The sequence below is a fragment of the Echinops telfairi genome, unplaced genomic scaffold (assembly GCF_000313985.2).
Source record: "Echinops telfairi isolate 266 unplaced genomic scaffold, ASM31398v2 ScPeMD7_23;HRSCAF=83, whole genome shotgun sequence".
In the NCBI taxonomy this organism is placed as follows: domain Eukaryota; kingdom Metazoa; phylum Chordata; class Mammalia; order Afrosoricida; family Tenrecidae; genus Echinops; species Echinops telfairi.
Window position 1 is genome coordinate 22,878,665 of NW_022103920.1, and position 13,442 is coordinate 22,892,106.

Sequence of the window (13,442 nt, forward strand, 5' to 3'; positions counted from 1 at the left end):
CCAAGTACAAGTCTATATAGTAATGTCATAGTATTGTGATGATGACTGCTTAGCCGAATGAGATTTGGACCACTGGAAAATTAAGTAAGATTACCATTGGTATGAGAATTAATTGTAGACAGTTTGAACATTTAAATCACAGAGGCCTTAGAAATAAATATATGTTCATATTTATATAATCTTTGAGTAAATGTGGAACAAGTACAGTTGATAGAATTGGCTGCCTAATGTTTTAAAATCGAATCGATAGAACTGGCTGTCTATTGTTTTAAAACTATGCATTTCTAACAGCCATCAGCAAGAGTCAAACAATAGTGTACTGTCACAAATTTGTGCTGAGTATCACCAAGAGAACCACCCTCATTTTATTTATTATTTATTTATCTTTTTTTTTTGTTGAAATGACCATCAGTACTCCTTCATTCATAAAACAGAATGGATCAAAGGGTATTTGGATGCTCACAGAGAGAGCTGGATAGATGAAGTAATGTTGAAAGTTATGTATACCTTTTTAAATTTCTCAAATGCTGACTATAGATCAACACTGTAGGTCGAACCCACTTTTAAGTTCTTAGCTTCTCAAGTGAAAGGGTATGTTACACGTGCTCATAAGCAGAATTTTGATTCCACAGGCCAGAGTGGCTTTGAAAAACTTGTCTTACTGTCATGACTTTCAACATGCTTTCAAAGCACTATGCTAGAAAAATATTTAGCATCCTTTCATGCCCTAGATATCAATCTAGTTCTCCAAATGCTACCAGAGGCTGTATGGGAGAGGTCACTAACTGTGAAAAATACAAGGTGACTTCAGAAAGTTCAGGGGGAAATTCCATTATCTTTCGATTCCTTTTTACTACAAGCTTTCTGAAGTCCTTTAATAGTGGGTGGAGAGATGTGTGACAACAGATAGTCATGGGACTGCTCATTGTTTTCAATCTTCTATTACAATTTAACTTTCAAAAGGGTAGGGTTTTTGTTGCGGGTACAATACTACTGTGTGGTACACACAGTACAATCAGGTTTTGAGTGCCTGAAAGGCACGCATTCTGTTTTGTGTCCTTTTTGCTTCACTTTATGTCACACATGGCTTTATACTGTCCTCCTAAACACCATTATAAGGAGCAGCAAAAGATTCCAGTGATGCCCTGTAGTTTGCATAACTATCTTCGTAATATTAGAGATTGAGGTTGATTTAATTGGTTTTTGCTGTTATATATGCCCTTGCCAATCATAGTTTCCAAGCTTTTCTTAGAATAATTTCCCCAGAAATTAACTTACTGGATGAAAAAATCTCATCCTCTATTTTGACTCCCGAGACAAGTTTCCAGTATGCTTTATATGATAGTAAATTCTGAATTCATAGTCAGTGCCATTTGTTTCATTCAGTACATTAACTACCCGTATTGTTGTAGCCGGGGAGTTCTGTTCTTCTCCTAATGGTGCTTTGTAGATATTTTATTTGTTGGCAGATTTAGATTGGAAGTATGAATTCTCATGAATAGTACAGTCATAGAAGCAGAAGAAGGTAATGACTTTTGAGTCAAAGCAAATTGACAGGAAGAGTAATATATTATTTTCTCTTATCATACAATACAGAAGAATATATAGTAGGTAGATAATAACTGATAGTCCTTCCTCAGTGTTAAACATGCCAATTAAGGAGGAAGCAAGACATCTTGATGAACAGTGAAAATGGGCTTCTTTTCTTGTTCCCCCTCCCTTCCTGCCTTTTTTATTTCAGGGACATGGATTTTAATTCGCTCCTTATGAGTGCACAAACAGTTTCTAACTGTACGAGTGCATGAGCAATTAAATTACTTCACAGGCATCCTCACTGCAACCCTACGGGACAGAGTAGAACTGCCCCGCGGGTGTCCAAGACTGTAACCCTTTACCAGAGTAGAAAGCTTGGTCTTTGTGCAACAGAGCCTGGTGAATTTCAACTGCTGGCCATCCGATTAGCTGCCCAGCGTATAACCCAAGACATCACCCACAGGGTCACCCGGAGTCAGAATTGACGCCATGGCAGTGAGTCCTTTTGTTGAGCTTTACAGGAGAAATTATCAAAGTATCACTGTTTACGTTTTCACACGGGAATGCTGGGGTTTATGAAGACTGCTGTTTATCACACCATATTTATGACTAGAATGACAAAATTTATGACTAAAATCACCAGTTCTTGTTTAGCTCCCTGGCTCTGTTACAGTTGGGATCTGCCCGCATAGGCATGCATCAAGCTGGTCCTGCCTTGCAGTGTATTATTTATGCCTTCTCCTTTCACAGGGAGTGAGCCTTCCCTGCCCTCGCCCCTGACCAAGGTCGCTGACCTTCTACACAGATGTATTCTTGGGAGTTACTGCAGACAGCAGTATTCCTGTGGATTTCTGAAATAGTTTCCTAGTTCATCTTGCCTTCGTAATACGAGTTTCAGGAATGGAAGCCCAGGGTTTCCATCCAGGCTCTAGATTCAATAAGGCCTTGCCACATAGGTAAGCTAACTCTTTCCTTATGCATGGCTGTCCTTCTGTTCATTAGATTCATCTGATGTCTCGAAGCTTTCTGTTCCACGGTCACTACTCCCATTCTCCTGTTCATTCTCCAGTTTTCCACAACTCTAATAGTCGAAAGGCGGTCCTGATCCTGGGCTTATCCAAGGTTCACGCTCTGTTTCTGAGCAGTTTTACATAATCTGGATTGGTTTTCCAATCTTTTTCTCCTTAACCCCAAAACATCTTCTGAAGTCTGTTGAAAACCAGCCTGCCTGCCTGTGTATTTTAACACCAGTGTATATTTGAAAGTTATGGATATTTGACCATACATATTTGAAGGAGTAGAAGGAGACCTTAGGGGACAATGATTTGTTCTGAGAGAGCACACCAATGGCTGTACAGCTCAAAGAATGTAATCAGCATCACTCAATTGTACATGAGTGCTCTCAACAAAGTAAAATTAGAAAAATCTTCCCTTTTCAAAAAAGAAAGTAAGGTACTCCATGGGGATCTACTCCGGAGCTTTTAACCAGATTGCCTGACTCTGTTCAAGACTTCATTCCTAAACTGAGAATTTGTCTTTGCTACAGTAAAGTGGAATTACTTGCTGTAGCTCTTCTAGCCATAGTCTCTGTAACTCCCATCAAGAACTGGGTGGGAGTATGCTATCCAGGTGTACAAGGCATTAACTCCAGGATTGGTCGGTCGTGCCCTTTGCTCCATACAAACTGGGTCCTCTCAAGGTGCAGGAAAAGAGAATCCCGTGAACCCCAGAACAAAGCCAGGCTCATCCAGGGTCCTATGTGGAAAAGTAGCAGCCGCAGAGACTGAAGAAAGAGCCGGAGGCAAAGGGGCACAAGCCGAGTGCCTTCAGGCAGCAGGCTGGCTTGCAGCGTGGGGTACCCTTGGGCATTGATCGCTCTTTTGATATTCTAAAACTGAATCATGAATAATGGTGTATGACATTCACGACATATCTTATAGTAGAATACAAAAATAGAAGGGAGAGAAATAAAATTGTTCAATAGATACAAATAAATACATATTTGGAGAAAAAAAAAAGGAGCTTTGGGATACCTTTGGGATACCTGCAGAGCAGAGGCCAGGGGACCCTGTGACTAGAGGCCATGGACAGAGAGACGCATGTCTGTCGGCCTGGCTCAGACCAAACAAGAGCTGCTGAACCCAAAAGGATTTTATAATGGCTTCTAATCCTGACTTGTGAAAACCCGTTAACTTCCCTAATAAACCCGCATGATCATGACTATTGTCTGAGTGCTGGGTGGCCTCCACAATGGATGACTGAACCCGGCCGAGGAGTGGAGTGCCTTGGGGGGGAAGGTTGGCATCAGAATAAAGGAAATCAGAGGGGACAGGCCCGTCTGACATCTCCAGAGTTGGGGGTCTCCTTTCTCCTTTGTGTAGTTGGAGGAGCTCAGACCATGGCCCCCATGCCATTTCTTCAACTCTCTCATTTGGGTTCTGAATTTACTTTTATTTTCAATCCTGTTTTAGCTCTGCTTTATCTCAGACTATCTTGATTCTGTGAAATTGTCAGGAATATGTGTTAACCTCTTTATGGGAATTAGTTGCTTTTCTAGCCTAATTGCATCTCTCTCTTCCCTCCGGCGAACGACTTTAGTTTCAAAAGAACAGACTAGCCATCATTTCGGTCCTTCAGTCACTGCAGTGGCGTCCTTGCTTTACTGTGCCCACGTTACAGTAGTCTACTCACTGTGACATGAGAGGAAGACAGACTGATGATGATTTGTTCAATTTTTATGTTACTTTCTTTCACTGGCTTTTCTAACTTGCCAAGCTTTCAGAATAAGATTTACAAGATAAAATAGTTGATGGACCACCATGGCAATGTAAATTATTTTGTTTTTTTTTTATTATTGTTATTATCTCAAACAGCATAACAAAGTTGGAATTTTCTACTTGGTAGCTTCTGTCTAAGATGAATTCTGAATTTCTCAAATTTCATATTTCCTTTTCCTTACATGGTGTTTTGGACAATAGCATTTTATTCATGCTGTCCTGAGTTTCACGGCTTGTAATCTCTCAGAGTTATGAGAAAAATTGCTGTGATATTTTAATATCAGGTGTGTGTCAGTGAAGTTTTTAAATAAGCAAGAATGAATTTGTGTGTGGTAGAGACGAGATGCTATTAATTAAAAGATAAGCCAAGAAAGCATGTTATTTTGTTATGAAGATTTGAAAAGCCAGATGTCGACAGAGTTATTCCATTCTGGAGAGAGTGTATTGGGAAATTAACTGCGAAGTGTTCATATTTTAATGATACATATGTCTTTCTTTTTGACAGGAGGTGGGTTTTTTTTAATCATATAAAGTAATAGACCGGAAATAATTACCTCCACATTTTATAAATAAATAAAAAGGATACGATAAACTTTCCAAGAAGAGCTGTGGCAAAACTAGCTTTCTGAGAAAGCAACCACCCATTGCCTAAACATATCCCTATGCTAGGCAAAAATATTATAATTTGCATTTGAATAATTCACAGGTTCCCATAGCCAGGTGATTTTTTTTTTCATAGCCAGGTTTATAAGGCTTGACCATGACCCTGATTCTTACTGTGTTCTCTGTATTGTTCTCCAACTTGCTAAATTTTTGAACAGATGAATCTCTCATATCAGCTGTAAAGTGTTATTACTTATTATTATTTTTCTCCTTAGCGTCGCCATCTGTCAGAAACAAAGCAAAGATGAAAATCATATTGAGTCATAAAAGATTCTGTCTTGCTTAACACGCCTTCTGTGAAGACACAGGTATTGGACAGGGGAGACACATTGATGCTCTATTTTAACAGAAAGTGGTTCTCTTTTGTTGCAGATGGGGCACCCAAGGCGATTTCACCACGACACACCCTCGGCCTGTGGTCAAAGTGAAACTCTTCACAGAAAGCACGGGGGTCCTGGCCCTTGAAGATAAAGAACTGGGAAGGGTGAGTTGGGGTCAGCCCTCTGCTGTGTTTCTGGCAGCACAATTTTAGCTCATTTGGATTCAAAGTTAGGGCGGACCAGCATGAACTCTCTGTTCATAATTTAAGGAAAACCCTGTGTCTGTAATTTTTTGTTGAGCCCATTGTATTGGTCTCCTTTAAGAAACACATGTGCTTCCAGTATAGAGTATCTTGGGAGAGACTGTGAGTGGGTGTGGTGACAGCAAATCCCTCTATTGGGCTCTTCTATCCACACCCACGTGTCTGTGGCTCCTGCCACCGCACAGATGGAACAATCAGACAGGGAATTTGGTTGCTCTGGGTTGCTGTTCTCCTGGGTGTGGGAGAGAGCTGTCTCAAAAGCAGATCAAATTCCTGAGGCCCTCGAGGAAGAAGAGCTACCAGCAGAGCACATTCCAAACCCCTACCTGAAGTGGCAGAGGCCACAGAGGCCAGGCCACATGGAAACCAGAGGCCAAGAGTGAGGCCGTGAGACAGAACAAGGGAGCAGTGCCAAGACTGTGAGCCTGTGAGGCAGAGCCGCAGGTGGACTTGTTGGCTCCTGGAAGCAGTGGCCAAGGGACGTCAGTGACTTGGGGCTGAGACCCAAAGAGAGACTTGGCTGCTGGCTGAGGAGAGGCATTGTTTGGTGTGTGCATTCGGGTTTATCATCGAAACCTGTAACGGTTTCCATGTTTTCTTATTCTAACCATGTTTCTGTGTCTTACAGCAACCATTCTAAATGTATTTCTAAAATGTAGTCTTGAGCTCTTTGTAATGTATTTCTCCATTGGTGAAATAGCTTATTAAGCATTTTGTAATTAGGTAAGCAAGTATAATATTTCCTGGGAAATTACGGATTTGAGAAAGGCCTCCACGGATCTTTTCCCGCTAGACGCGATAGAGACTTTTTTTGTTTTTAAATCTCAACCTCAGCAATGTTCACATTTTGAAGAGGAAGCTTCTTTGGCGTTTGGAACTGTCCTGTGCATTTAACAAGGTTTACCAGCACCCTTGGCATCCAGCCACTAGATGACCCCCATTCCCTTGACTCGCAACCTGCCAGCAGCCCCTTTCACACGAGACAACCAAACACCTCTCTCCAGGCATTTGCAAATACCCCTAGGGAGCTTGGAGTGAGCAAAAAGCAGCCCAGGCTGAGAACTGCTGCTTGGTAGTGATGCCCTCAGTGGGAACCATGGATGGAGACATCTTTCAGGTACTAATGACTTCCACATCTTTGATATTTTTCTTCTTCCTTGTAACTCCAGATTTCTATATTCAATGACATACTTGACATTTATAATAGTATATTCATAGATCCTGAACGCTGAAGGTGTTTTAAAACAGAAGTTTTGATTTCTACTCCAAAAGTCAGTTAGTGGACAAACCAGTGGCCTACACACTCCCCTTCTTTCTCCGTTCCTCGTCCTTGCACACAGTTTGTTTGCAAGTTTTGTCAGCTTTCCCTCAGTTTAGCCAGAATCTATCCACGTGGTGACATCTCTGCAGTTAGCACTGGAAGTCGCACTGGAAGTCGTACTTTCTCACATCGACGATGGTCATCGTCTGCTTATTTGTGTTCTAGTCACCATCTTGCTCCCACTAAGCCTACCTTGGGCCAGCAGCATTTGAAGCACCTGCAGATTCGTGGCCTCAGCCCTTTGAGCCCTAGTGGTGTAGCGGGTTCCAGGTCATACAGTCAGCAATTCAAACCCACCAGCTGCTACACAGTAGAAAGACGAGGCTTTTGACTCTCGTGAAGGGTTTCTGTCTCGGAAGCCCACGGGGCAGTTAGACTCTGCCCTGGAAGGTCTTTATGAATCAGAATTGACTGGATGGCAGTGGGCTTCTCAAGATCTGCTGCATCTAAATATCTGGGGGTTGGCCCCCCCCACCCCACCCCCGCCCTCTGTTGTAGCAGACCCTCCCGGGGATTGAACACTCAGCGAAGTTGAAGAACTCTTGCTGTCCGTGCACTGGCTTCCCTCTCTGTGTCCAAATTGATCTTGTATTTAGCTTGTTGCTTCCTTCACTCTTGACTTTCTTTGTTGTCTTCATCCCTGCTTTGACCTTGGGTGTTTAGACTGTAGCCAGGCACACATGTTAGAAGAGATCCATGATTATGTTCATGTATTTGTCGACTGTAATCATTAGAAACAATGAGTCATGTTGTTTGCGTTTGAAGGAGAAAGCCATGCATAATCTAACATCTACAGGACTGGAGAGTTTCTTAGCCTGTGTTCCAAGAGTAGAAAGCCCAGTCTTGCTCCCTCAGAGGGGCTGGTTGCTTCCAACTGCCGACCTTGCAGTTCTTAACCCAACGCATAATCACTATGCCGCTGGGGCTCTTGTCTACAAGCCAAGGACACTAAGAAGCCCGCCAGGCTGTCTGGCCCTGAGAGGAGTAGCCGGCACATAACCGTGCAGTCCGACTCTGCACCACCCAGATTGTGAGACAGTAACTTCCTGCTCTCGAAAGGTGCCCACCTGGGGTAATTTTGTTGGTGTGGCAGCACCAGGGAACTCTGCCCGCTTCTAAAGTGAAGTCTGTTCGTTTAGTTTTGTTTTGTTTTTCCAATCAAAAAGTTGGGTTTTAGCCAAACTAAAGCACTCTTAATTAGGAAGACAAGACACACAGTACTTAAAAATAGATTTAGACTGCAAGATTCCACTGTACACCTACTAGCATGGCTAAAATCCAAAAAGCTCACAATAATAAATGCTGGCAAGAATAACAGAAATCCTCACTCATTGGTCGGCCTGGAAAACCATATAGCTACTTCGGAAGAGGCCTTTTCCAACAAACTGGCCACTTTGACGAAGTGAAACATAAATTCACCAAGTGCCCCAGCAATTCCATGCCCGGGTGTGTGCCCCAATGCTGCTAGGGCTTCTGTCCACACTGAAACCTATGTGTGCATGCATCCATCTAATTTCTGATAGATTCCAATTGCTTCGTGCTGCAGAAAACAGTATTTCTTTCATTAGCTCTCTATTGTTTGCTGATTTATTTCACGACGGAAAGTTAAGAACAAACTGCTGTGGCCTTATGGATTCCTTCTCTGCCGACTACCGAGGCCTTCTCGATTCGGAACACTTAGGCAAACTGAAGGGGAATTGGGGTTTCACCGAACCAAGGGAGACGGGTAAGAAAGATTGGCCTTGTTAATCACGTTCTATGGTGGGTAATTAACTGCTTGTTGAAGGACCTTTCACTTTTAATTAATTACGGTGTGTGAGGCTTTAATTAAACATGGGGTTCCCACCTTGGAGCAAGGAGCTCTGCTGGCTTAGTAGGCTTACAAGTTTGGCTGTTGATCTCAAGGTCTGTGGTTCAAACCTACTCATATTGCCCCTTAGAGAGAAAGAGGGGGCTTTCTGTTCTTGTGAAGATTTATAGTCTCCATACCCTACAGGGACAGTTCTCAGCTCTGTAGGGATTGCCGTGTATCAGAATCGGCTTGATGGCAGGGAGTGTGGTCCTTCTAGCAGCTCAGATTGATGAAATGTTGAATGAAACATTGAATGTTTTCTGTGTCCACGGTGCTAGTTGAAGAGGGGGTGAAACTGTGCCCAGGGCCTCTGGCAGTGCTGATTCTCAGAAACTTGTTGCAGGTGAAGAAGTATTTGGTTCAATGCAGCCCTCTTTGGCCTCAGACATCTCATCTTCAGAAGTAGTGTTGCAAGCAAATTCTGGAGAACAATAGTTTTCCATCATGAATTTCCAAGCATGACTTCATCATCGAGCAGGTCTTACATGAGGAAGAGAATCACAGAGATGCTGCTCAGCCATCTGTAGTTCCAGATGCTTGGGAAGGGGCCCAAGGCCTCCTGCAGGTGGTCGTCTGATTGTCCTCACTAATGCCCGGCCTGTAGCTGCTGCTGGTCACCTTCCAGGTGACTCGCACTCATCTCAGTGAAGCACTGGACCCATTGGGATGTTTGTTGCACCAACCACCCACACTGAATATGTAGGAATAGACCTCCACCGCCCCCTAGATTTGGTCTAAAACACAGGCTCTCAAAACGTACTTGATCTAGCATCGTCTTTTCAGAAAAGAAAAAAAAAATCACTCAGTGCACCCCTAGCAATTAAAAACTTTTTTACTGTAGTTCATAATCCAGGATAAAAGTTAAGTATTTGCTTTTTCATCCCTTTTGGATCCTCCCAGCATCCTGTAGGGGCAGGATCACCCACTCTGGGGAACGCTGATTCCGGATGTCAGAATTCATCAACAGAGCAGATCCTGATAACTTGATACAGAGCCAGTCTGCTTGATAACATCGATAGTGACCAAGAAGGACTGGACACAGTTGATGAGCTGGTATTCACTGGTGAGCTGGTCACCTCACAGGCACACACTCCTTCTTCCTTCTAGAGAGGGCTGACCATAGAAATTGGAGGGAGATCAAAGTCCCACACATCCGTCTCCTTCAGAGCACAGTCAACTTTGAACTGGTTCTCAGAGTTGGTCAGTTCCACAGGGGGAACATGGTACCATAAGGGTCACAGTGGGATATCATGGTGGAATCTGTGCAGGGGTGCCCATGGGGGACCAATCTAGAGAGCCCCCACCTTTACCACAGGAGCCCCACCCCTTCCATTTGAGTTAATAATCATAACCCCCTCTTCACATGCATTCACATTGAATTCCAGCGATCAAGCCTCCAGAACTCCTGATTTAGTACTGAAAAGCAGCAACTAAGGGTGAGAGTGCCCTCTGATGGTTCTCAGGAGAACATACCAATCCCACTGTGTTGGGGAGACTGATTAGTGGTGGCCCTCTAAGGCTGCCCGTGGGACTGTCAGCGCTATGGGTCTCACATAGGTGGGTGTCTTCCTCCCACAGAGTGGCTTTTGGGTAGCCTCTTGGTTAGAAACCCCATACTTAGCCATTCTACCACCAGCATGCCCAATCAGAAAATCTTACACACACACAGAATACAAAATATAAAGTTTATAAAAAGAATAACAAAATGGCCTTCATTCAACCAAAAGAGTAAAACGAACAACTTCACAAGAGAAGGGCTAATCAAAAGCAAAGCATGAAGAAGAGAAAGGGGAGGCCAGAGTACTGCTGAGAATTAATACTCTTCAAACTACGGTGCTAAATGTGTTGAAAGAAATTGAAAAGCAAACAGAACACGCACTAGTGGAAATCAGGACACAAATGGAGGAACAAAATGGGAGATGCAACAATGAATTTGAAAATATTTAAAAAGAGAATAATTGGAACTGAAGAATAAAGCGACTGGGTTAGAAAAGTCAAGAGAAACAGTCAGCGAGTTGAACAGATAGAAGATGAAATCAGTGAACTGGATGACAAAATAACAACTTACCAAGTCTCAAGAAAAAAGAAAATACATGCAAAAGGAAATAAGGGATTCAATAAAGAAACCCAACATTTAGCATTATTGGAATCCTAGAGCATTATGAGAGCAATAAAAACAATGGCATTAGTTTCTAAGAGATAATGACACAACTCACATTAACAGTTGTTGTTTTTGCTGTTGTTAGGTCTTATCAAGTCAGCTCCAATCCATAGCAACCCTATACACAGAAGAAGGAAATACTGCTCAATCCTGCACCATGCTCACAATTCTTCCTATGTGTGTTAGTCTGGGTTGACTAGAGAAACAAATTCATGAGCATGCATATGTATATAAGAGAGAGTTTTATATAAAGGGCAATTTACATTAAGAAAACATCCCAACCCAGTCCAGTCCAAGGCCTTAAGCCCGATATTAGCCCATATGTCTGATACCAATCTATAAAGTCCTCTTCAGACTCATGAAACACATGCAATGAAGCCAAATGCAGGACGATCACAAGCCAGTGGGTAGAAAGTCTTTGGATCCAGTGGCATTGGAAGCATCTCAGCGTTGGCAGCGGTCTCTCTGTGGCTTCTCCGGCTTCAGAGGTCTTGTTGCATCCATGTGGCTTGTCCAGCTCAGGACACAGGGTAGTTCCATGTGTCTTGTCAGCTGCAATGTCTCCCAGGGAGTGGCAGAGAGTCACCCACCTCCAAGGAGGAAATACCAGATTTCCCAGAATGCTCAGGAGAAGGCTATGCCCACCCAGAGGCCTCATTGGCTATGATCGGATTGACAAGCTAGACTCCACCCCTACACTCTTAATCCTCAAATTGACACCAGGTTAGGATACTACCACACTATGCTTGAGTCCTTTGCTGTATTCTCTGTGTCAATCTATCACCTTGGGGGCTGTCCTCTGTTTTCACTGCCCCTCCACTATACGAAGCATCATGTTTTCTCCAGGGACTTGTCTCTCTGGGCAACATGTTCAAAGTATGTAAGAACTCTTGACATCCTTTAGTCTAAGGAGCACCCTGCCTGCACTTCTTCCAACATAGATGTATGCCCTTTTTGCAGTCCTTGGGACTTTCAATATTCTTCTCCGGCACCACAGTTCAAAGTTCTTCAGTCTTCCTTGTTCAATGTTCGAATCTCACATGCATCTGAGGCAATGAAGAATGCCAGGGCTTGTGTCAGGTGCACCATAGTTCTCAAAGTAAAAACTGCTTCTTCATACTCTAAAGAGGTCTTGTGCAGCAGATTTAACTAATGCAACTCATCTTTTCATCTCTTGGCTGCTGCTTCCATGAACCTTGTTTGTGGGTCCAAGCAAGACAAAATCCTTGAAACGTCAACCTTTTCTCCTTTTATCGTGATGTTACCTGTTGGTCCAGTGGTGAGGATTTTGGTCTGCTTGACATTGAGTTGTAAGCCATGCTTAAGGCTGCCATCCTTGGTCTTCATCAGCAAGTGCTTCAAGTCCTCATTTTCAGCAGGCCAGGTTGTGTCATCTGTGTATCGCTTGTTTTTAATAAGCCTTCCACCAATCCTGATGCCACATTCTTCTTCATATCAACCAGCTTCTCTGATGATTTGCTGTCAGAGTAAACCAGCCTCTAACAACTGAGGGGTCCGTAGGCACAATTGTAAGGTTATAATATATAAAGATCATAGTAAAGTCATAGAAGATAGGAGAGAGAGTAAAATAAAGGAGTCAGGCACATTTTACGGTAGCATGCTCACCTCCGGGTGGGCCATGATCTCAGCAGCCAGGTCTGGGCAGAGAGAGAGAGAGTCTTTACTGTCTTGGGATAATTCATAGGTAGCCATAAGACATACATATTCAGTAGTTATATGCATCACAAGGTGGGTGGTAACCACAGTAAAGTCCCTGAGCTCACAGGTAAGGAAACCCAATACCTGCACTGGGGGAAGGCATGAGGGATGATAGATGCCGCGATGGGAGGAAATAACAAGAATGTCTGCTTCTACAGGGAGATTGAATCACCGGTGTGCTCACTTGAAGGCAGCATAGTTGTTAGGGGAGAATCTGTGATCATGATATTTAAAGCAGGATAATGTACTTGGACTTTAGCTTACCAAAGTGGTGGCTTTCCTACCGTGGAATACTAGCTTTCCAGACTCCCTCTGTTATAAGTTAGGGAATATAGCCCTTGTCATATTTCCCTCAGTGTTAGTTTCCCACAATCTGCTAAGCATACAAATTGAATAAATATGGTGAGAGGATCCAACCCTGATGCACACCTTTGCTGATTTTAAACCATGCAGAATTCCCTTCTTCTGTTCTCAAAGTTTCCTCTTGTTCCCACCACTTATATGTCAATCTGTCATCCTGTGGTGGCTTGTGTTTTGCTCTGATGCTAGAAGCAATGTCATTTGTATTGCAAATGCCAGCTGGGTCACCAAAAAACCCGTTTCAGTGGAGCTTCCCGACTAAGCACAGACGATGAAGAAGGCATGGACTGCCCATTTTCAGGGGAGTCGCTGCTGAAAACCTCACCGAGAGCTTCCAGACCGTAGGGAATGTCAACACATCACTTTCAACAATGAATAGGCAATCTCAAAAGAAGATGCACTAGCAATATTAAGAGCTGAAATAAAACCACAGGCCCAGAGGTCCTGACAGACATATAAAAGGGGCTTTAAAA

General features: G+C 43.2%; 1 protein-coding gene across 12 annotated transcripts in view; it reads left to right on the forward strand.

The window, feature by feature from the left end:
* CADPS2 (calcium dependent secretion activator 2) overlaps positions 1 to 13,442 on the forward strand; it is a 382,815-nt gene that overhangs the window by 120,653 nt on the left and 248,720 nt on the right. For all 12 annotated transcript variants that reach the window (XM_045288824.1, XM_030885179.2, XM_045288828.1 and 9 more), the window contains exon 6: positions 5,346 to 5,457. In XM_045288824.1, the coding sequence (XP_045144759.1) occupies positions 5,346 to 5,457 (112 nt within the window). The remainder of the gene's footprint in view (positions 1 to 5,345; positions 5,458 to 13,442) is intronic.